Below are 22,015 nucleotides of genomic sequence, written 5' to 3' on the forward strand. Positions count from 1 at the left end.
TGATAAGCGGGATAGAAATTTTTTAAATAAATAAATAGGCTAATTCTATTTAACAATCATATTCTTCTTTTCAATCAAGAACTTGTCCAATTGGGAAGGATTAAAAAAAAGGCCCACATTTATTCCCTTGAACACGCAGGAAGCATTTGCATGGGAATTTCCAAAAGAAAGATATCCCAATAGCCAAAACATCAGTTTTCAACTGGAGAAAGGCCTTTCTCCTACACTGAGTGGAAAAGCCACATCAGAAAGAAGTTGGACCTTTTGCCTAAAAAATAATCTGTTTCATTTATTTAAAAAAACAAAACAAACAAAAATTTTAGCTCACTTTCCTAAAAAAAAAAAACCCCAAAAACACACACACATTCAAGGCAGGTTACAATTGTCAACAAAAGGTTTAGTTACGAGAACACATCTAGAACATGAAGCATAAAAAGCACCATACCTGGCACTGCTTGGAGGATCATACTGCAAAACCCAGTTTACCTCTGGAATGTCTATACCACGTGCCATCACGTCAGTGCACACTAAAATTCCACTGGAATAAAAAGAACAGGTCATGCCAGGGTGATGTATCCATAGGCCTCTCAAATCAAACTTTTGCAGCCATTTCCCACTGCTATTATTTTTAAAATAATGGTACAGTGTTTAGCCTGAACTTATATGCAACGTTTAAATAACTGGCATAGGGTGGAAGCCAATCAGAGAGCAGTAACACTTCCCCCTTTATTCTCTTCATTTATTCACTTCAGTTGCACTGTGCATAGCAAGCTCACCTTGGCAACTGTCGAAATTCTGTGAAAATCTTGTTCCGTTTGTGTTTCATTTTTCCATGAATACACATAATTTTCACATTTTTTATGAAGCTCTCTAAGGCTTTCCCATAATATTCCACACAAGCACACGTACTGCAGGAAAGAGCAAAAATAAAAAGAATATTAATGGGTTTGTGTGGAATTATATATTAACAATAAAATCAGAGGGTTAGCTTCAAGGTTGTTTACATGTAACTTTGCTAGTCTTTCAGCTCCTACAGTGTACACAAAGGTTTTAAACCTTTCCATATTACCATATTATCCCAGTGGCATAGCCATGGGTGGGCCTGAGTAGGCTCAGGCCTACCCGCTCTGGCCTCATAGCAGCACATCCACCAAATAGCCACCATATAGTTGGTGGGAATCTCCAAACCCTACCTGCTAATCCTGAATATAAAAAAGGGTTAAGAATTCAAGATTCCACCCTCAAAATCTTAAGGGGACCTTATTCTTTTCCTCTGCATCCAAACTTTTCTCCCTGAAGTCTTTTAGCGATGCTCTGTGTCCTAAATACAGTGCATAAGAGTTTTTTTTAAATCTGGGGGTCACCTGAAGAAGACGAGATGTTTTTCCTGCTTGCGCTGGCGAAGGAAGGCCACAAGGTGGTTAAATTTTTCATTTGCTTTGCATATCTGTATAAAGTGGAAAACAAAACAAATTTTTAAAACCCCCCATATGTGTAAAAGTATTTATTTCTGACTGGCTTTCCTTACAACAATAAAATAAAACAGAGGCAAACACAACACAAAGTATGCGAGGAAGTGGAAGACTAGCCCAGCAGTTAGAGCAGCAGTCCAAAGAGCAAGGATTCAAATTCTGCTTCTCCCACTGACACTCCTTCACCTTCCATTACCTCATGTGCACTTTAGATTATAAACCAACTTAAACAGGAAAATAACTTGTGTACGCTGAAGTTTCTTTTCAGAAATATGAGTAATTAAATGTACAGTGTGTTCCCGCTATTCACACATCCAATAGTCACAATTTCGCTTATCTGCTGTAGTACAACTTGACCTCGCTCTGCACCAGTGGATCTGCACATTTAAAAATCTTCTTCTTAGCTTTCACTTATGAAAATGGCCACCAAGCATCCAGGGAGCTAGTTGCAAAGTTCTGAATGTTCTGTATGGTTTTTGTTAAGTGCTGCCCCATGCAGGAACCTAACCTTCTTTTTCCTATAGGATCCATTATTCACTTTCTGCGGTTTTGAGGAGCCGTATGTACAGCCAGAACCCAACATCTATTTTCCCATAAATGCATTATTTTGTTATACACAAATTCACAATTACTTTCAGGAACCATACTGCCTGGAGAAGAGGAGACTTTAGAGGGAATATGATAGAGACTTATAAGATCATGAAGGGCATAGAGAGAGTTGAGAGGGACAGATTCTTCAAACTTTCAAAAAATAAAAGAACAAGAGGGCACTCGGAAAAGTTGATAGGGGACAGATTCAAAACAAATACTAGGAAGTTCTTTTTTACCCAACGTGTGGTGGACACCTGGAATGCACTTCCAGAGGATGTTATAGGGCAGAATACGGTACTGGGGTTTAAGAAGGGATTGGACAATTTCCTACTGGAAAAAGGGATAGAGGGGTATAGATAGAGGATTACTGCACAGGTCCTGGACCTGTTGGGCCACCGTGTGAGCAGACTGCTGGGCACGATGGACCTCGTGTCTGACCCAGCAGAGGCATTTCTTATGTTCTTATGTAAATAGTGAGAACGCACTATGAAAGTAAAAAGACTCAATGAAAAGTAGATGGAAAAGTGTAAATGCTTGCCTGAATACACAGATTTTTTTTTTCATCCAGCAGTTTCCTGCTCCTTCTTTATACTTCCAGCTGAATTAGAATCAGAACTAGGATTTGGTATCATGAGCCTTCATTACATGGGATTTTTCCCTTTTTTTATGTCCTCTCCTCCCCCCTATTATGGTCATTGCAGAGCTGGTTCTCACAGTTGGGACCCATGCACCAGAGCTTCTCCTACAGCTCAGCAAGCATGGTCCCTGAAATCAGCCACTAGCTGTTATCCTGAAGACCCTCCAATGCATTCCAGGCACGTGGATTTATGCATTTCTACCAGGAGATAGAAACTGCTTAGGTGTAATGGAGGTTCTTTGTAGACAGCAGGGGAATGAAGCTGCTTTAATTGGGCGATGTTATCTGACCAAGCCAACATGCCAGAGTTCTCCCAGAGCAGATTCAAATTCTGAAATTGCAAGCATGTGCAAGGATTCCGCCTTCAAGAGAGTCCATGGGTGCGGAATGAGGTCAAGCTATACCTACAGCAGTGTATGGTAAAGGTAAAAAAAAGGCAGGTCAGCAGGATAATGTAGCTGCATTCCCCTGCTGTCTCTAGAGAAAACCTGTGACAGGGAAGCAACTTTTCTTTCTCCACAGACAAGCAGGAGAGATACAGTCACACTAGTTGGTGATTCCCAAGTTGTGGGTCCCCAAAGTGCCTCCGTTGTTGGAGATAGTTGACCTATAAAAAGGTGGGGGGAGGTGACAAGGAGTCAGTATGTGAAAGGATTACAGAGCACCATTGGCCAAAAGCAGCACCGCTTACTGAGTTGGAATCCAGGTAATAGTATTTAGTGAATGTGTGCAGGGAAGATCATGCAACAGTGCTATATGTCTATGAGGAAAATGGATCTGAAGTGCACCACCGATGAGCAAGTAGCCTGTAGGTGGTGAGGGCAGACTGACAGTAGCAAAGGTTGATGTAGTCCCATATCCAGGCAGAAATACTTATTTGGAGGCTGGTAATCCCCAGTTTCTGAGGTTGAAGGTGACAGTGAGTTTTGAGCCCTTACAAATGGCTTTTGTCTCTCAGAGGTAGAAGAGCAAGGTTCATTTACAGTGTAAAGTGTGGAGTGCCTCTTTAGCCACTGTCAAATGTGGTTTTGAGAAGACGAGCGGGAAGAACTGATTCAGGTGAAATACTGAGATGACCTTCAAGCAGAATTTTGGGTGGGTATGCAGCAACGCATAGGTTAAGTAAATATGTTTCAGTACTATAAACTTATCAATCCAAGCATCACTTTAAATATGAAATGATCCAGTGGACAAAAGTCTTACCATGTAGTAGTTTTGAAGGCGAGTGGGTGTCTTCTGGCAGCTGCTTGCAGCCACCCCTTTCTCTTTCACTGTAATGCGTATTGGATTTCGGAGGCCTGCTCTTACCAGGTTCTCAACTTCCTGGGTTTGAGTAGCTGAGAATAAGCCTGTTCGCCTCTGCTTGGGTAGAAACTCCAAGATGGTATTTAAACTAAAAATAAAACATATCCATCCATATATTTTCAAGATTTTCATTCAGGATAAATATAAGGTCTGTTCACAAAGTTCTAGGACAGTTTGAATTGTGCGCCTACAGGAAATTCTTTTGAGATGCACTAGGTGATACAGAGTAGCTTGAAACCTCACAAGTAACCTTTCTGTTTTCGTCTCTGAGCTACAGCAGTTTTGTGAAAGTGTGTTTTCATGTTTGGCTATTTTTCATCATGTGCGACCTCAATGAGCAGCGCTACAGCATGAATGAAGTTCTGTTTTAAATTGGGAAAGACCGCACCAGAAACTTATGTAGCAAGTGACTTATGGGGAACATCATGAGTTGTGGAAGGTGTTTTTAATGCATCAAAATTTGTCAATTTTGTGCAAAAATGTGATGACAGTTCATCCCCAGCCACCTTACTCTCCTGACTTGGCCCCTGCTGACTTCTTCTTGTTTCCTAAACTTAAATCCAAGCTGAAAGGAAAGCAATTAGACACCACTGAAGACATAAAGCAAAATTCAATGCAACAACTTTTGGCGATTCCAGAAGATGCATTTAAGGACTCTTTCCAGAAGTGGAAACAGTGTTGGGAAAAGTGTATATGTAAGGAAGGAGAGTACTTTGAAGGGGACCCAATGGAATAAATTGTTTAATAAATTTTTATAAAATCAGTCCTGGAACTTTTTCAACAGACCTCATATACTTACTAGAAATGGTCACAAATACGTCAGTATCTGAGAAACCAATGAAAATGTGTTTAAAAAATTCTATAAAATTAAGAGCCAAGATTTCAGTGCCCCAATGAAATGTGCTTAGCACCAATTCTATAAAAGCTTCTTGATGCCAAGATTCCATTATAGAATAAGAATACACGTCAGCACTGGTGTGCTTAAAGAAGTCACCAGATTAACAGCAGTTGTAACTGTTAGTGCATAATTATGCCTGAAGTGCGGATGACTTACAGTATTCTATAAGTCACATGCATATTCCAGTGACACATTACATTACATTACATTACATTAGTGATTTTTATTCCGCTTGTACCTTGCGGTTCAAAGCGGATTACATAAGAAGAGAACTGGACATTTCCAGGATGGTACATGACAATAGAGAATACAGTTTGAGGATAGAGACTTAATAACAGAATGATAGTAAAGACTTAGTAACATCGGAAGATGTTTTGGACGGCAGTGTTTTGGTTTCTTGGGGGATGGGGTGAGGGAGGTTAGGTAGATTGTATATGCTTTTTGAACAGCAGTGTTTTGATTTCTTTACGGAATGTCTTGAGGTCTGATGTTGTGGTTAACAATCTGGTGATGGAGGGTTCGAGTTTTGCAGCATGTGTTGCCAGGAGGCTATCGTAAAGCTTTTTGCGGTGAGTACCCTTGAGTGGTGGGTATGCGAATGATGTCAGTGTTCTTCTTGTTCTGGTTGGAAGGTTACGGTTTAGGCGGTCATTTAGGTAGGTGGGTGCAGTACCGTTAATTACTTTGAAGAGTAGACAGTATAGTTTGAATTGAATTCTGGCTCGAATTCATGATCCGTCCATGTTTATATCTCCTTCACATTTATGCATTAAGTGATGTTGGCATATATGTTACAGAATAGGACCTACACTTTCACTTGTAATTTCCAGTTAGCGGCACTAAATTTGTGTTATTTTTCTATAAACTTATGGGTGCACTTACCCCAAAATTATGTATATGGCCCCTTACGTTATGCAGGCAAATTGCTCTTCTTTTGAAACTTTTCAAATTCCGCTATAGGAGGAGAGTGTGGTGCAGTGGTTAGAGCTACAGCCTCAGCACCCTGAGGTTGTGGGTTCAAACCCCGTGCTGCTCCTTGTGACCCTGGGCAAATCATCTAATCCTCCACTGCCCCAGGTACATTAGAGCCCATCGGAACAGATAGGGAAAATGTACCTTTATGTAAACAAGTCCCAATCCCTATCCATTTATATTTTGTGAGATATGGTGACCAGAATTGTGCACAATACTCAAGATAAGGACGCACCATGAAGTGATACAGAAGCTTTATAATATTCTAGGTCTTTTTTTCCATCCCATTCCTAATAATTCCTAGCATTCCATTTGCTTTTTTTTGCCTTTTGAAGCAGAGGATTTCAGCATAATGTCTACAATGACACCCAATCTTCTTCCTGGGTGCTGACTCTTAAGGTGGACCCTAGCATAAGGTAACTATGATTTGGATTATTCTTCCCGATGTGCATCGTTAAATTTATAAGACACTGCAAGTCTGAAGACTTCTGAAGTGGTGTACATTCAGATCAGTAGATTATTTTTATAAAATCACCTCCGTACAAATTATTTGCATGCAAACAAGATAGTAAATCAATTGCTGTTTCAGAATCGGCCAACGACAATTGAATCATTATTTTAGTGAATCTGGGCCTTATTGTGTTACAAGCAGCCCCACTGCCCCTGAAAAGTGAACCCGGGACCAAAGAAAAAAAGAAGGAACTAAGAACAAGACAAAGGATTACAGTTATGAGCAGGCTTTTTGTTTTTAAACTTAAGATGAATTTTTAAAATTGCCCCTCCATTACATTCAGGTGCCGCTTTATAGAATAGTACTGAGTGCAAATAGAGGCACCACTAATTGCCAGCCAGCTTATAGAATTGCCCTGTAATTGTTTAGTGTGTTTCCTGTCACAATAAGAATAGCCTTACTGGGTTAAACCAATGGTCCATCAAGCCCAGTAGCCCGTTCTCACAGTGGCCAATCCAGGTCACTAATACCTGGCCAAAACCCAAGGTGCAGCAATATTCCATGCTAGCAATACAGGGCAAGCAGTGGCTTCCCCCATGTCTTTCTCAATAACAGACTATGGACATTTCCTCCAGGAACTTGGCCAAACCTTTCTTAAAACCAGCTACACTATCCGCTTTTACCACAACCTCTGGCAACGCATTCCAGAGCTTAACTATTCTCCGAGTGAAAAAAAAATTTCCTCCTATTGGTTTTAAAAAGTATTTCTGTGTAACTTCAACGAGTGTTCCCTAGTCTTTGTCATTTTTTGATGGAACGAATCCACTTGTACTCGTTCTACTCCACTCAGGATTTTGTAGACTTCAATCATATCTCCCCTCAGCCGTCTCTTTTCCAAGCTGATGAGCCCTAACAGTTTTAGTCTTTCCTCATACGAGAGGAGTTCCATCCTCTTTACCATCTTGGTCGCTCATCTTTGAACCTTTTCTAGCGCCACTATATCTTTCTTGAGATAAGGAGACCAGAATTGAACGCAATATTCCAAATGAAATCAGCCACGAAAACATTTCCACAATAACCCATTAACCCATCCAATCTACTCTATTCTCTGACTCTCCCTCTCCCATAGTCTACCACTTTAGGTATCTGAACACATAAATTTCTCAGATGTGAGATTTGAGGGAAGAGGATGTCAATTTATCAGACTTCAGTCCTGTTCCCATCACTTCCTTCTATATGTGTCCCAAACGATTTCTGTTAACTGTTTACCTGGCTTCAAATCCCATGTCCAGAAGTCTGTCTGCCTCATCCAGAACCAGGACATCCAGTGCTTTCACAAAACTGGCCAAATCCAAGCCATCTGCTTTTCTTCTGAACATGTCCACCAAGCGGCCTGGTGTGGCAACAATGATGTTCCCACTGTTAGACAGATGTGTTAAACTCATTAGAACATTTTCACTTTAGATTCTCTCTCAAACTGCCCAGATCTTACCAAAAATAAAAGCATCTAGAACAGACAAAAACCATCACATTCTAGGAAGATCTAACACAAGGGTTTCTCAACCCAATCCTTGGAACATACTCAGACTGTGTTTTCAGGATCTCCACAATTAATATTCCTAAGATAAATTTGCATGTACTATCTCCATTGTAGACAAATCTATCTCATGCATATTCACTGTGAGTCTCCTGAAAACTTGACTGACTAGGTATGTCTCAAGGACTGCATTGAGAACCACTAATCTACCATTTCTATATTTTATTTAATTAAAAAGAACTATAATAGGCTGGCCCAATGTCATATGTACGGAGACCTGGGATCAAGCCTCCTTATCTCCAGACTGGCTGGACCTCTATGGAGACAGCATCTTTACATCTGGGGGCAGGGCTGGCCCTATCATTGAGCAACTGCGTTTTTGCACATGGTCTTGCTTTTCAGTTCTTAACTGATATGCAAATGAGGCCCCATATCTCATCTTTGTCAGAGGATGGGGGACAAAGAACAGTAACAGCCATCGCACAATTATGACATCTTTTTAGAGTCCAATATTACAGGGTTCTAGAAGGAGTCCTGGCCAAGGATTACTGGTAAAAAGACAGGGCTAGATGAAATGTTATAGTGAATATAAGATAGGAGGAAAAAACCCTGCTAGTTGTAACTTAACGTTATTGGTACTGGATTCCAATCCTGATTTGATTTAGCTGGAAGCCCAAAAGTTGCAGGTTCCCAAACATATTAGAAAGGGCATCTCATTAACTTGGTGAACTGATTTAGTCTATCCTCTCTGATGAACAAATGTTTGTCAACATCTTATTTGAATACCAACATTAAAGCTGCCTTTTTCAAGCTTCAGGCTGACCCAGAACTGGAAATTTTAAGGCAATGATTTATAACCATGGCACTTACCCATGCAAGAAGGATCACTATTCCCTGAATGCTTCACTTATGTTCAGGGACTATTATTACCCATAAAAAGAAATATCATTCCTAACCCTTCAAAATATTTACAAAAGTCCCCAAAATGCTTCAAACACATAAAACTTACCCATGTTCCTTAAACTTTTCTACATCTTCTGCTGGATTACTACCACCAATTAGAAGTATCTGACTAAAACAAGATAAAAAAGTGTCATTCAAATATTGTAAGAAGAAAGGAAATGTAAAACAGTGGATATCATGGAGTTACACTTACCTAAACTGGGGGAAATGTCTTGTGAAATGTGAGAGGACCTCATTGATCTGAATCGCAAGTTCCCTTGTGGGAGTTATGATGATGGCTCCAACCTGCATTTCATAACAGATTTTTGTAATGAATGATTAACTTTTCCCATGTTAAGGTATTTGATTAGGGGGAAAAGGGTGGGTTTTACTTGTTGTTATTATATAATACATGAGTATTTCAATAATTTCACAGTAAAGATGATTTTATGATTTATTGAATAGGGAGGGAGGGGGAGGGATTATTAGATTCAATAAGAATGATATAAATGTTAGATTTCTTTCATAATATTTAAAATATTATAGAATTTTAATTTGTAATGAAATGTTAAATTTGATGCTTATATGAGAGTTAATCAAGTGTGTATCTTTAAGTTTTAAATGAGTTTATTTGCTACACTTGTTGTAACATACGAAAATGAATAAAGAATTTATAAAAAAAGGAATTAAGTGCCATCTTTAGGCATATAAATATCAACCTATTCAGTGTAGCTATCAGGGAACACAAAGCTGCATACCTCTGCAATTTGGTTAAATGTTGGGGGTGGCTTAGAGCTCCTAGTGAAAGTGGGCTCCAAAAAGAGAGATCAAAAAGTTAACATTAGAACAATTTTTTTTCATGCATGGAACTGCCTTCCACAGAAGTAGTGGAAGCAAGGGCAATAACAGGATTTAAGAATTCTTAGCTGCAAAGAGATGAAGGGAAAGCCAAACATCAATAGATGTCTAAATCGTTGCCACAAGAAGTAGATGGAGAAGAGATGATAGGCCATGCAGTCCTCATCTGCCATAACCTTCTAAATTTCATGCTTATAAATACAGTTTATACTCTGTCTGTTGAACACCAAGCAGGATAGTCATTAAGGTATCAGTTTTAATAGCTTACCTGCATTTTCTTTAATTTTTCTTCCCGCCTTAAAAGGATCTCCAACAAGGGAATTACAAAAGCTAATGTTTTGCCACTGCCAGTTATCTAAAAGGAATCATTAATATAACAAGAAAAATCACTTAATCATTTACTAGACTGTTAATACACAAAAAATAAACTGATGCATTCATAAAAGCACTCACCGCTTCAGCCGCAATGTCTTTATTGCTCATAAATAAAGGGATAGCTGCAGACTGATAAACATTAGATATCATTAGAATGTTAGAGATCTTTCACATACGCCCCAATTGCAATTCACTAAATGGCACTTCTTGACTAGTATATTTTATAAAAGCCAGGGAGTAAGAATGAGGGTGGCCTGCAAATGGCTCACTTTAAACATCACTTTTGTCTAACTGGGGGGGAGGGGGGCGTATATGTCACTTTCCCATATGCCTACCATGGAGTTCCTTCTACATTGGGGGGGGGTCAGTTTACAATTTACTGATCCTTTAAGAGAACCTTTGGGAGTACTGATTCCTTCATTAGCATGCCAACATTCTAGGGCAAGAAATTAACTACAGGTCAGAGGTGTAATCAACTATTCACACAAAATGCTACTTATGAAGTTTACCACAAACTGTATTAACATGCAAAACTGCTCATTATTTTTAAATTCACATTGAAACTGACAAGCTCACCAGCTCCAGGAGGGAGATTTTGGAAACAATGAAATATCTAGCATACCAGAGAGTAAGTCACTTTGAGCTACTACTTAAAAAGGTATAGGCTAGCCTTGCTTCACCTGCCGGGGGGGGCCTTGCCACGGGAGGTTCGGGGCTCAATTCTTTTGGCTTCCATGCGTGGGGCGTGGGAGGGTCTGGTTCGGCGCCTGGGGGGGGACCCGCGGGTGACTGCGCTGTTGCCCCTGATGGGCAATCCAGATTTTGTACCGGGCTCGGACAATTCGACTTTCCGTCGTTGGAAAACGTTGGGATTTTATTTGGTAGAACATCTGCTGACCGTCGATGGGGACCTGAGCACTTTAGCGGATTTGAGGGAGCGGTTGGGGCACTGCTGGGGGGACACTTTCGCTTACTGTCAAGTTAAGCATTATATTCTCACGCTTTCCCGGACTGCCCTTCAGCACCCATTGGGGGCTCGTATTAGGGATCTGTATGCCCAGGTGGAGCCTTTTCAGACTTCAGTGTCCGCTTTATATCGGGCTTTGCTTCCTTTTGAGGCTCCTAGGCATTGTCCGGGGGTTCGGGATAGTTGGGCCTCAGAGCTCCATTTAGACCTTGGTACTTGGGAGGTTTCCCGGAATCTGGCAGGTTTGCCGCGTTTAATTCAAGGAGCTGTGTTGCAGGAATGTTATGCTCGCATTTTGTATAGAGGGTATATCACCCAAGCTCAACTACCGTATTCAAATTTGGGGGTGTTGCTTCTCCCCTGTGTTTTAAATGTGGTCGAGATCCGAACACGTTTGCGCATGCTTTGTGGACTTGTTGGTGTACGCAGGCTTTTTGGGCTGAGGTTGTCTCCTATTTGAGCTCGCTTTTGGAGTCGTCGGTAGAGGGCACGGTTGAGCAGGTGGTACTGGATTTACCGGGAGCTTTTAGTTCCTTGCTTCCGGGGGCTCGATGGCTGTGTCGTAAGGTGTGTCTCCTGGCCCGGCGTTGTATCATGCAGCAGTGGACTTCCTCGAGTCCTCCGTCTTTTTGGCATTTGAGGGCTCTTCTCCATGAGTTGGTTCTTTGTGAGGCCCGGGAGGTGGGGATTTCCCTTAAGCGTCGGCGGAGCTTTTTGCTGATCTGGGACCCATATGTCAACTCCTTGTCTCCTAGGGGGCGTGGCCTGCTCCTGAACACCTTGACTTGAAGCGGCTTTCTCCTGGCCAGCTCTGGATCTCGACGTCTCTCTGCTCTGGGGTTTGGGGGGGGGGTTGAGGGGGGGAGGGGGGTTGTAGAGGGCTGGAGGGGCTCTGCTTAGAGGGAGGGGGATGCCTAGTTGGGTTTGTCACCCTAGGGTCATCAGAGTTCAGACCCTGGGGGGGGGGGAATTGGGTTTGTGCTTTTCTATGTCCGGTGTTCCACTCCCTTAGGGGGGTCGGGGGGGGGTGTTGATGGGGGGGAGGTTTGGGGGGAGGTGGGACCTTGCGATGGTGGGAGATTTTCTGGGTTGGTGTTTGTGACATGCTTTGGTATGATTGTCTTGGTGTATGCAGCCGATGTATCTTTTTCTCTGAGCTGGCGTTTGTTGTTGCTGTATTCACTAATGCGTGCCTTATATTTTTTCATGTCAATAAAAAATTGTTACAACCTAAAAAAGGTATAGGCTAAATACATATTTTTGATAACATCATCCCGATATATTATGGGATCTGCTGCACCGAGTTCAATGGGCAGAATCAGGGATTACAAATACTACAATACTTAGGATTTAAGTTCAAAACCAGGAATGGCAAAAAGTTCTTCCTCCTGGAACAGGATAACTTGGTAGTTGTGGATAACTTGGTAATTGTGCAAATAATGTATGCTAAACATAATTTGTTTTACTCTTTATTTAGAAAACAATGCAAAATATATACAACCAATACAGCTTTTCTAACCACTTTTTAAAAATATTTTTATTTAGAAATTTCACAATACAAAAACACAACATTCGGTTACATAACCCAATCGGGAAAAACAGGTGATAAGAAAGTCTACCGTGTGGTTCTTCGCGTAGACCAGGGGTGTCAAAGTCCCTCCTCGAAGGCCGCAATCTAGTCGGGTTTTCAGGATTTCCCCAATGAATATGCATGAGATCAATTAGCATAAAATGAAAGCAGTGCATGCAAATAGATCTCATGCATATTCACTTGGGAAATCCTGACTGGATTGTGGCCCTCAATGAGGGACTTTGACAACCCTGGTGTAGACCATAAAGGCTCAGAAAACGTACCAATACTTCCCATCTCTCCCCCCCCCCCCCAGCACTCTAGTGTCAAGAGTTCATGAGAACACTTCAGGCTCTATGGGATAAATTATCTCAAACAGACGTTCTAATCACTTTTTATTATAGACAAAATAAAAGAAGAAAATAGTCCTCCCCCAATCCCCAGTCAAACATTATAAGAAACATGTTTTCCCAAAATTAAAGTTCATCATTAAAAAGGTTTTTTTGCCATTAATGTCTGGGTGGAAGAGTGTGGTTACACCTCTCCAATAAACTGAGGCTTTTTCTTTCGCTAGTTATAGTATCAAATTAAGCTCATTGTGGCTTAAATTTAATGGAGTGATTTCTTTGTTTCTTGTCTAAGTTCCTTCCATTCCTCAATTATTGAAGGTTACTTTTTTGACAGATGCACAGGGGTATAATTATGCTTAACATAATACCGTATTTATAATTTAATAAATACTGTTCATGTTAAGTTATCCTTTAATGTGCATTAATAAAGCTTAATAAATGAGCCCTTTAGAATTATTCTACGGCATCTTCAGCAGGAAAATATCTAAATAAATAACCTAAACGTACTTCTCCTTGAACTTCAGTTTGGAAAGACTAATGAATAAATCTAAATAGGTTTGTGTGTGAGCAAGGTTCAATTAAGAACATAAGAATAACCTTACTGGATCAGACCAATGGTCCATCAAACCCAGTAGCCCATTCTCACGGTGGCCAATCTAGGTCACTAGTACCTGGCCAAAACCCAAGGAGTAGCAATATTCCATGCTACTGATCCAGGACATGCAGTGGCTTCCCCTGGTTCCTGACATCTAGGATCCCCCAGTCTCCGCAGTTTTATATCTGGAAACTCTAACACCTCTTTACACAGCACAATATCCAGGCTATCCATCTTCGGGGAAAAAGCAAAGACACTATATGAGCCAGTCCTAGTTTTCTTGACACATAACTCATTTTTCTGTATTTTGGTGCTTAGAGAGAAAGAACTACATAAACCAGCGTGCACCGGGCTCACCTGCACAGGAGTCATGTGAGTAAAGCGCAGCTCCCGTAGTGTCTGCATAACTTTTTCGTGCAGCCGAACCGGGAGACTTTCCCAGGCACCCTCCATGACCGAAATACCACGCGATCTTCTGATTTCCGGTCTCTTGCTGCGTCACTCTTTTAGCGCCGGGCTAAAAAGCGAACTGTCGTTTATTGGTTCCGGGTAGTGGTGGGTGTGTGTGTAAAATGTAGGACTGGTTGCACCAAAAGTCTTCCAATCGAGAGAACGGCTGAAAATTCCCTCGAGGATATTATCTGGTAAAAAGCCACACCCGCGCCATACAATCAGACCCCTTCCCTCCCCTCCCAAAAAGAAAAGGGCCGACCTAGGGCAGCATCTAGATTTCACTTCTTTTTCTGACCAGATAAAATTCCGTAGAACGTGGGCTTCGCTTATTTTGAGCGGGTGCCACTTTGGATCGAAATGAGCTAAAAGAAAGCAGCAAAGTATTTTCCCACAGGGGATTGCAATACTGCTGACCAGCGTGTGTCAGTGACATCCATCCGCACTAGTCTACATCTCTCTCAAAAGCACACCTATACCAAGCCTTACACCACAACTCTCTACCCAGTGGCATAGGGCGCGTGAGAGGCGCCTGGGGCGGTGGCACCCCTGCTCCACCCAGCACCCCTTCCCTTCCCCCATCTCTCTCTTTTTTTTTTTTTTTTAAGTTCAATCAGTTTTATTAGCATTTTGTCATATAAATACAAACATAGACCTCATATTCATAATAAGTCTTTACAGAGTGTAAGTACACCAGCAACAACCTCAGCCTGCTGTTCACGAGAACATCAGCTCTTCCTCTGACATCGCTTCCTAGGTGCGGGCCCGGGAAGAAACGTCAAAGGAAGAGCCGACACTGGTACGAGCAGCAGGCTAGAGTTGCTGCTGGCGCTGGGAACGTTAGAGGTATGGAGCAAGGGACACGGCAGTGGGAGAGCGGGGAGGAGCAGAGAGGATGGGTGCCAGTGCCCCCACCGACAGCGCCCAGGGCAGACTGCTCCCCCTTCTATGCCACTGTCTCTACCAAACCTTCCCCACCCTGTGCCTGCAGACCACCAGTCTCGTTATCACAAAGTCCTTGTATGACTCACTCGCTCTCAATCCCCAACTTGTAATAAAACCAGAAGTATTGATACATCTTCTTTTAGAAGAAAAAAAAATATTTAACACAGTAAGGGGGGCAGGAGGTGGACCACCCTAGCCGCTTTCTTCACAAGGGGCGCCAGCGCCTCAGTCCCTGCGTATCTCTTAAAATGTTTGCTGGCACAAACAGCATCTTCCACTTGCTGCTCGTGCCAGCCTAGGCTCCCTTCTGACATCACTAGGACGTGGAAGATGCTGCTCACGCTGGTGAACAAGGAAGAGGGGGGGACGGATGCATGGTGCAGCAATGACGGGTGCCACCCTTCCTCGCCATGCCACTGGTACCAGCATAAAAATCTTTTATAACATGTGATACAAAAAATAACTAGAAAATCATCAATGCTGCACTGGTTCTCCAATTTGATTTGAGTAGTATATTCAATCTGGTGGACCATTTTAAATTACTTGAAGTTCTGGACACACTGGGAATTCAAGGGAAGGTTCTTTCATGGTTCAAAGGGGTTCTTGAATCAAGATCATACAAAGTTAGATTGGATAACTTATTATCTAACACTTGGAAGAACCCTTGTGGAGTTCCCCAGGACTCTCCACTTTCTCCTACATTGTTTAATGTTTTTCTTTCTTCCTTGGTTTATATATTAAGTGATTTGGGGGTGAAATTGTTTAGCTATGCAGATGACATCACAATTATCATGATGTCAAACCAAAAATTCATACATCTAGATTCAAATTTAATTTAATTGATGAATTAGGATCTCAAGCGCTCCCAGTTACAAGCTAACAGAACTTAATCCTGGCTTGTAACTAATTAGCGAGCTATCATCGATCTTTACATCTTATTAATTCAATTTAAAATGTATGAAAAAAATCTTTTATTTTTTCTTTTATCAATGATTTTTACTATATTTTTCCTTATTTCAAATTTATAATATACATATGGTGATACTTAGCTTGGGTAACTGCAAGCGCTTGAGATCCTAATTCATCAATTAAATTCAATTTGAATCTAGATGTATGAATTTTTGGTTTGTCATCAGCCTATTTTTTGAAGGGAATAGTGTGACACACAAGTTTTTTGAAGTGACGTTTTGATCACAATTATCATCCCATGCAATACCGTCTTATCTAACAGTACCCAAATTATTGAGTCTGTGTTGAATCTAATGGATTCTTGGATGCAGGAATTTAAACTGAAATTGAATCAAGATAAATCCAAATTATTTTTTGCATCCTTACAAAAGAACTGTATTGAATCATCACTTAAGATTAATTCATCATCTTATACTATATGTTCTACAATTAAGATATTAGGCATAGTTTTTGATCGACATGACCATGAAGAATCAGATTGACGCCGTGACTTCCGATAATCGCCAGGGTCCACTATAAATGCGCCTGTTTAACTTTCAAAATCCTATATGGTATCCTCCCTCCCTTTATCCCTCTTTCTTGGAATTCCTCAAACCCTAATACCACCAGATCCTCCCACAAATTAAAACTATCCTTCCCCTCGCTAAAAGGCATTTCCCACACAGGAAAGCTAGGGACCTCCCTCCACTTCAACACTGAGCTCTGGAACAACCTTACCTCCCCTCTTCGGAACTTGAGCTCTCTCCAAGTTTTCCGCAAACATCTGAAAACCTGGCTTTTCTCAAAAAATGTAAGTCTCTCTTCAACTTAGGAATCAAGGAAACTCTTATATCTTGGCATCCCAGTGCTTAAAGATGCATAAACTGTATTGAGAGGCAAAGACAGCAGAGCTAGAATACAGCCAGGACACACTGCATGTGGCAGTTGTATGAATTGTGCAATCATGGTGACATCAAAGGAGTTTATCAACCCCACAAATCAAAAGAAATATACATTTAAATATGAAATAACTTGTGTGACTGAATTTGTAATAAACTGCTTAGTGTGCCCATGCTCTAAAGTTTATGTGGGTCAAACAAGCAGACAATTAAGGATCTGGTTAAATGAGCACAGAAGTGCAATTAACAGAAAAATTACACAAGCACCAATGATACAACACTGTTTAGATCATAATCATGATTTTTCGGTGTTATGTACTTGATCACGTAGAACATGACGAACGGGGAGGGAATAGACAGTTATATCTCCAACAAAAGGAGCAATGTTGAATTTACGAGCTTGATTCTGTAATACCAAAAGTTTTAAACATGTGCATAGATTGGTATTACCGTATTTTCACGTAGATAACGTGCACCCGTGTAAAACGCGCACACGGGTATAGCGCGCGGAAAACACAAATTTATGTAAAGAAATTTTTATATACCGCGCTCACGGGTATACCGCGCATGCCACCCCGACTCTCCTCTGGCTGCCCTGACTTTCCGTTCGCTGCCCCGACTCTCCGTTCGCTGCCCCGACTCTCCTCTGGCTGCAGACTTTCCGTTCGCTGCCCCGACTCTCCTCTGGCTGCCCCGACTCTCCTCTGGCTGCCCCGACTCTCCGTTCACCTGCCCCGACTTTCCGTTCGCTGCCCCGACTCTCCTCTGGCTGCCCCGACTCTCCTCTGGCTGCCCTGACTTTCCGTTCGCTGCCCCGACTCTCCGTTCGCTGCCCCGACTCTCCTCTGGCTGCCCTGACTTTCCGTTCGCTGCCCCGACTCTCCTCTGGCTGCCCCGACTCTCCGTTCGCTGCCCCGACTCTCCGTTCACCCGCCCCGACTTTCCGTTCGCTGCCCCGACTCTCCGTTCGCTGCCCCGACTCTTCTCTGGTTGCCCCGACTCTCCGTTCACCTGCCCTGACTTTCCATTCACTGCTCCGACTCTCCTCTGGCTGCCCCGACTTTCCGTTCGCTGCCCCGACTCTCCGTGCGCTGCCCCGACTCTCCTTTCGCCCGCCCTGCCCTGCTCCCAGCTCTGTAAGCAGCTCTGTAAGCATGGTCTGAGCATGCTTGCCGCTTAGTTTTCTGCGCCGGGTTGTGGGGGCGCGCTTTTGACCTGTCACCAAGGCGGTTTTTCTGGCGGTGTGCTTTTCACCACGTGGCTGTGTCCCCCCTCTATCTGGCCTTGTAATTTGCCCAGTGAATACTATTTTGACTATACAACAGCATCTCAGCATTTGGGTAAGCCTATAAAAGATTAATGCTGCATGTAGAGCCCACATTTTAATTTGATCTCTTCAGATTGGTATTCTGCATATATCTACCCGGTAGTAGAGTTTATCAATTAAATTTAAATTTACCGCCATAATGGCAGGAATGAGACGAAAGTCATATACAGCGGACTTTAAGCTTCAAGTCGTTGCGAAAGCTGAGGAAATAGGCAACCGGGCCGCAGCGAGAGAGTTCGATGTTGGAGAAACATCGGTGCGTGAATGGAGAAAAGATAAGAAGGAACTGGAGAAATGCAATCCGCGAAAACGGGCACATCGTGGGGCCAAACCAAAATGGCCTCAGCTGGAGGATGACTTGAAGCAGTGGATTCTGGTGAGAAGGGAGCAAAATCAATCAGTCTCTACTGTTGCGATTCAGATGAAGGCAAAACTACTTGCCAATGGAAGAGGAATACCCGACTTCAAAGCTGGCTTCACATGGATCTCAAAATTTATGAAAAGGAACGGACTATCAGTTAGAATGAGAACAACTGTTGGCCAGCGACTTCCAGATGACTGGCAGCAAAAATTGATTGATTTCCGTGACTTTGTCGCCAAAGAAATATCTGAACTTGGCATCACTGCAAAGGACGTCATCAACATGGATGAAATTCCAATGGCATTCAACATTCCAGCGACAAGAACCATAGCCCCCACAGGTACTAAATCTGTTGCCATCACCACAACTGGGCATGAAAGAACGTGTTTTACAGTCGTTCTTGGTTGCTCAGCTAGCGGGGTTAAGTTAAAGCCCATGCTCATTTTCAAAAGGGTCACTATGCCCCGTGAAAAGCTGCCCACCAGTGTGGTTGTGCACTGCAACAAGAAGGGATGGATGGACTGCGACGTAATGAGATTGTGGGTAGATAAATGCTTTAGGGCAAGACAGGGTGGATTCTTTGCAAAAAAATCCTTGTTAATTTTTGATGCCATGGCTGCCCACAAAGAAAAAAATGTTTAGGCCTACATTAATTCTACTCGTGCCCACATCGCTGTGATACCTGGAGGCCTGACATGTAAGCTGCAACCACTTGACATCGCAGTGAATCATCCATTCAAGACTTTTATTAGAAAGGAGTGGGAGGAGTGGATGCAGAGCGGCATGCACGAGTACACACCCGCGGGGCGACTGAAGCGGGCAACTTTCACAGAAGTCTGCAAGTGGGTGGCTTCAGCATGGGACAAAATAACACGAGATACCATTCGAAACGGATTTAGAAAAGCGGGCATTGTTTATGAAACCAATGACACTACGGGTACTACCAGTGCAGCGGAAGGAGGCAACAACATGGATATCAGCGATGATGATGACGATGATGACGATATTACTTCGGAAATAAACAAGGATCGTCTGCAGGCCGTGCTCACTTTATTTAATGACGATGATGACAATTCGGATTTTGATGGATTCAAGGATTCAGATGACTGTGATGATGATGACTGAATAAACCTGTAAACTTTGTTTATTTACAACTTTACCGTAATTACGGTAACTGTATTTAGATTATTTTGTCCTCGATACTTCGTTTGATCTACCGGTTAATGTTATAGTTTATAAGAATGAACATGTAATTTCTGTTCTTGTTGCTGAATTCATACTCACTAACTCTAGATTAAAAGTTATACGGTTGTTTATAAGAATGAACAGTTTTTTTCTTTTCACGTGTTTGGTTGGAGGGTGTGTGAATGGTGCGTGAGTTCTCCTATGTCTGGTTGAGGTGGATTGAATTACCGGTATTTAGCTGAAGAAATTATGGTAGTTAAACACCCCCCCCCATTCCACACACATTACGGTAATTCTCTTCCATTTTTGTTCCCATTATAAAAAACACTGATAAGTTTCCAGAAAAAAATACATTAAAATAAGAAGTGAAAACAAAGGCCCCTACAGATGAGAACATAACACAAGAATAGCCTAACTGGGTCAGTCCAATGGTCCATCATGCCCAGTAGCCCATTCTCATGGTAGCCAATCCAGGTCACTAATACCTGGTCAAAACCCAAAGAATAGCAAACATTCCATGCTACGGATCCAGAGCAAGCAGACGCTTCCCCCATGTCTTAATAACAGACTATGGACTTTTCCTCCAGGAATTTGTCCAAACCTTTTTAAAACCAGCAACGCCATCTGCTTTTACCATAACTTAAATCTTTCCTTCCAAACAGAGACCTTGCTAGATGTCAAATACAGAAAGAACAAGGTAACTTCACAAGGACTTAGCTGTGCAGGAAATGTGAATCTCCTCATACACCCACCATATAGTGCAAAAATGTGCAAAGGTCTGTTTTTTTCTTTCGATCACTACATAGCCTAATGCCACACAAATATATTCTGAAGGTCAATGCTAAGGTTAACAAAGTTTCCTTCCTTGGACCACAAGGAGATACTGACAAACCACTAGAATAGATCCCAAAACAACTACGCAGGCACAACACCACTCAGTGTGTGAACCAGTTCAGTGGAGTGGACTACGGTAACTGGGGGGTGGAAATGGACCCGGAGTTTTCTCAGCAGAATTTCCCAGAACATCTCTTCCTCTTAACACATTGACACGCTGGTGGGTTTATTTTATAGCTTTTTCACTCCCTTCGGTCTGCCTGTCCCCCCTTGAAGTCCTGCCTGTCCCCCCTTGATGTCCTGTTCCCCCTTGAAGGTCTGCCTGTCCCTCCTTGAAGTCCTGTCCCCCCTTGAAGTCCTGTCCCCCCTTGATGTCCTGTCCCCCCTTGAAGTCCTGTCCCCCCTTGAAGGTCTGCCTGTCCCCCCTTGAAGTCCTGTCCCCCCTTGAAGGTCTGCCTGTCCCCCCTTGAAGTCCTGTCCCCATCCTGAAAGCCTGATGCCCCCCCCCCCCGACGCCCGATTCATCATCCGGAAGGACCGCTCGCACCCCCACTGCTCGCACTCCCACCCCGATGGACCGCTCGCACCCCCACAGCCTCCCCCCCCTCCCCCATGGAGAAGCTGTCTACCTTGTTTCTGGATGCCAGTGAGCCCAGCTGTTTCCTCTGCCGGCGGTCCTTCCCCTTTTCTGAGCCCTGCGCTACGCTGCTTCCTCTTCCGGCGGTCCCGCCCTTTCTCTGACGTCAGAGAAAGGGCGGGACCGCCGGAAGAGGAAGCAGCGCAGCAGGGCTCAGAGAAGGGGCAGGACCGCCGGCAGAGGAAACAGCTGGGCTCACTGGCATCCGGAAACAAGGTAGACAGCTTTTCCATGGGGGAGGGGGGGAGACTGTGGGGGTGCGAGCGGTTCTTCGGGTGGGAGTACGAGCGGTCCATCGGGGTGGGAGTGCGAGCAGTGGGGGTGCGAGCGGTCCTTCCGGATGATGAATCGGGCGAGGTGGGAACTATGTAAAAAAAATTTTATATACCGCGCTCACGCGTATACCGCGCAAGGTTATGCACGGTTTGTAAAAACACGTATAACGCGCGCGTTATATGCGTGAAAATACGGTATTTCTACTAATTGTGTCGTTTACAAAGCATATAGCCTCAAAGGATGAGATTGAATGAACCATGCTTTGAAGAAGACCTATCCAAGATAGCCTGGGCTGAGCTAGCTAATTAGTGAAGAGTAGCCAACATCCTTCACTGAATGACATGGAACAGATTGATTGGCGAAACTCTTGTTAAATTGAGTAAGAGAAAACCACTACAGCGACAGGACGCTGGTAAGAGCAAGAAAGTAAGCAACACAGTGAGTACCACAGCTGGACATATTCATTATATACTGAGATATTATAAGTAGATATATAAAAGGATCGCATATGTTTGTTTTTACAGACATATGTGGGAAAGTGAAAGTGGATAAAGCCCTGAAGAAACGGTTGTAGACCGTGAAACATTGGTTAAGACTAATACATTGCATCACTTACACCTTCACAGCACAAAG

General features: G+C 42.8%; 1 protein-coding gene across 1 annotated transcript in view; it reads right to left on the minus strand.

Annotated features, from left to right (window-relative positions):
- The window catches only part of DDX55 (DEAD-box helicase 55), a 23,823-nt gene extending 9,659 nt beyond the window's left edge, over nt 1-14,164 (minus strand). The window contains exons 1-10 of the mRNA XM_033954587.1: nt 13,878-14,164; nt 10,117-10,167; nt 9,932-10,018; nt 9,020-9,111; nt 8,873-8,935; nt 7,596-7,745; nt 3,904-4,093; nt 1,365-1,447; nt 777-908; nt 446-538 (exon numbers count right to left, since the gene is read on the minus strand). Of these exons, the coding sequence (XP_033810478.1) occupies nt 446-538; nt 777-908; nt 1,365-1,447; nt 3,904-4,093; nt 7,596-7,745; nt 8,873-8,935; nt 9,020-9,111; nt 9,932-10,018; nt 10,117-10,167; nt 13,878-13,973 (1,037 nt within the window). The 5' untranslated portion in view covers nt 13,974-14,164. The remainder of the gene's footprint in view (nt 1-445; nt 539-776; nt 909-1,364; nt 1,448-3,903; nt 4,094-7,595; nt 7,746-8,872; nt 8,936-9,019; nt 9,112-9,931; nt 10,019-10,116; nt 10,168-13,877) is intronic.
- Between the last annotated feature and the right edge of the window lie 7,851 nt (nt 14,165-22,015).

This window comes from Geotrypetes seraphini, chromosome 8 (assembly GCF_902459505.1).
Source record: "Geotrypetes seraphini chromosome 8, aGeoSer1.1, whole genome shotgun sequence".
Taxonomy (NCBI): Eukaryota; Metazoa; Chordata; class Amphibia; order Gymnophiona; family Dermophiidae; genus Geotrypetes; species Geotrypetes seraphini.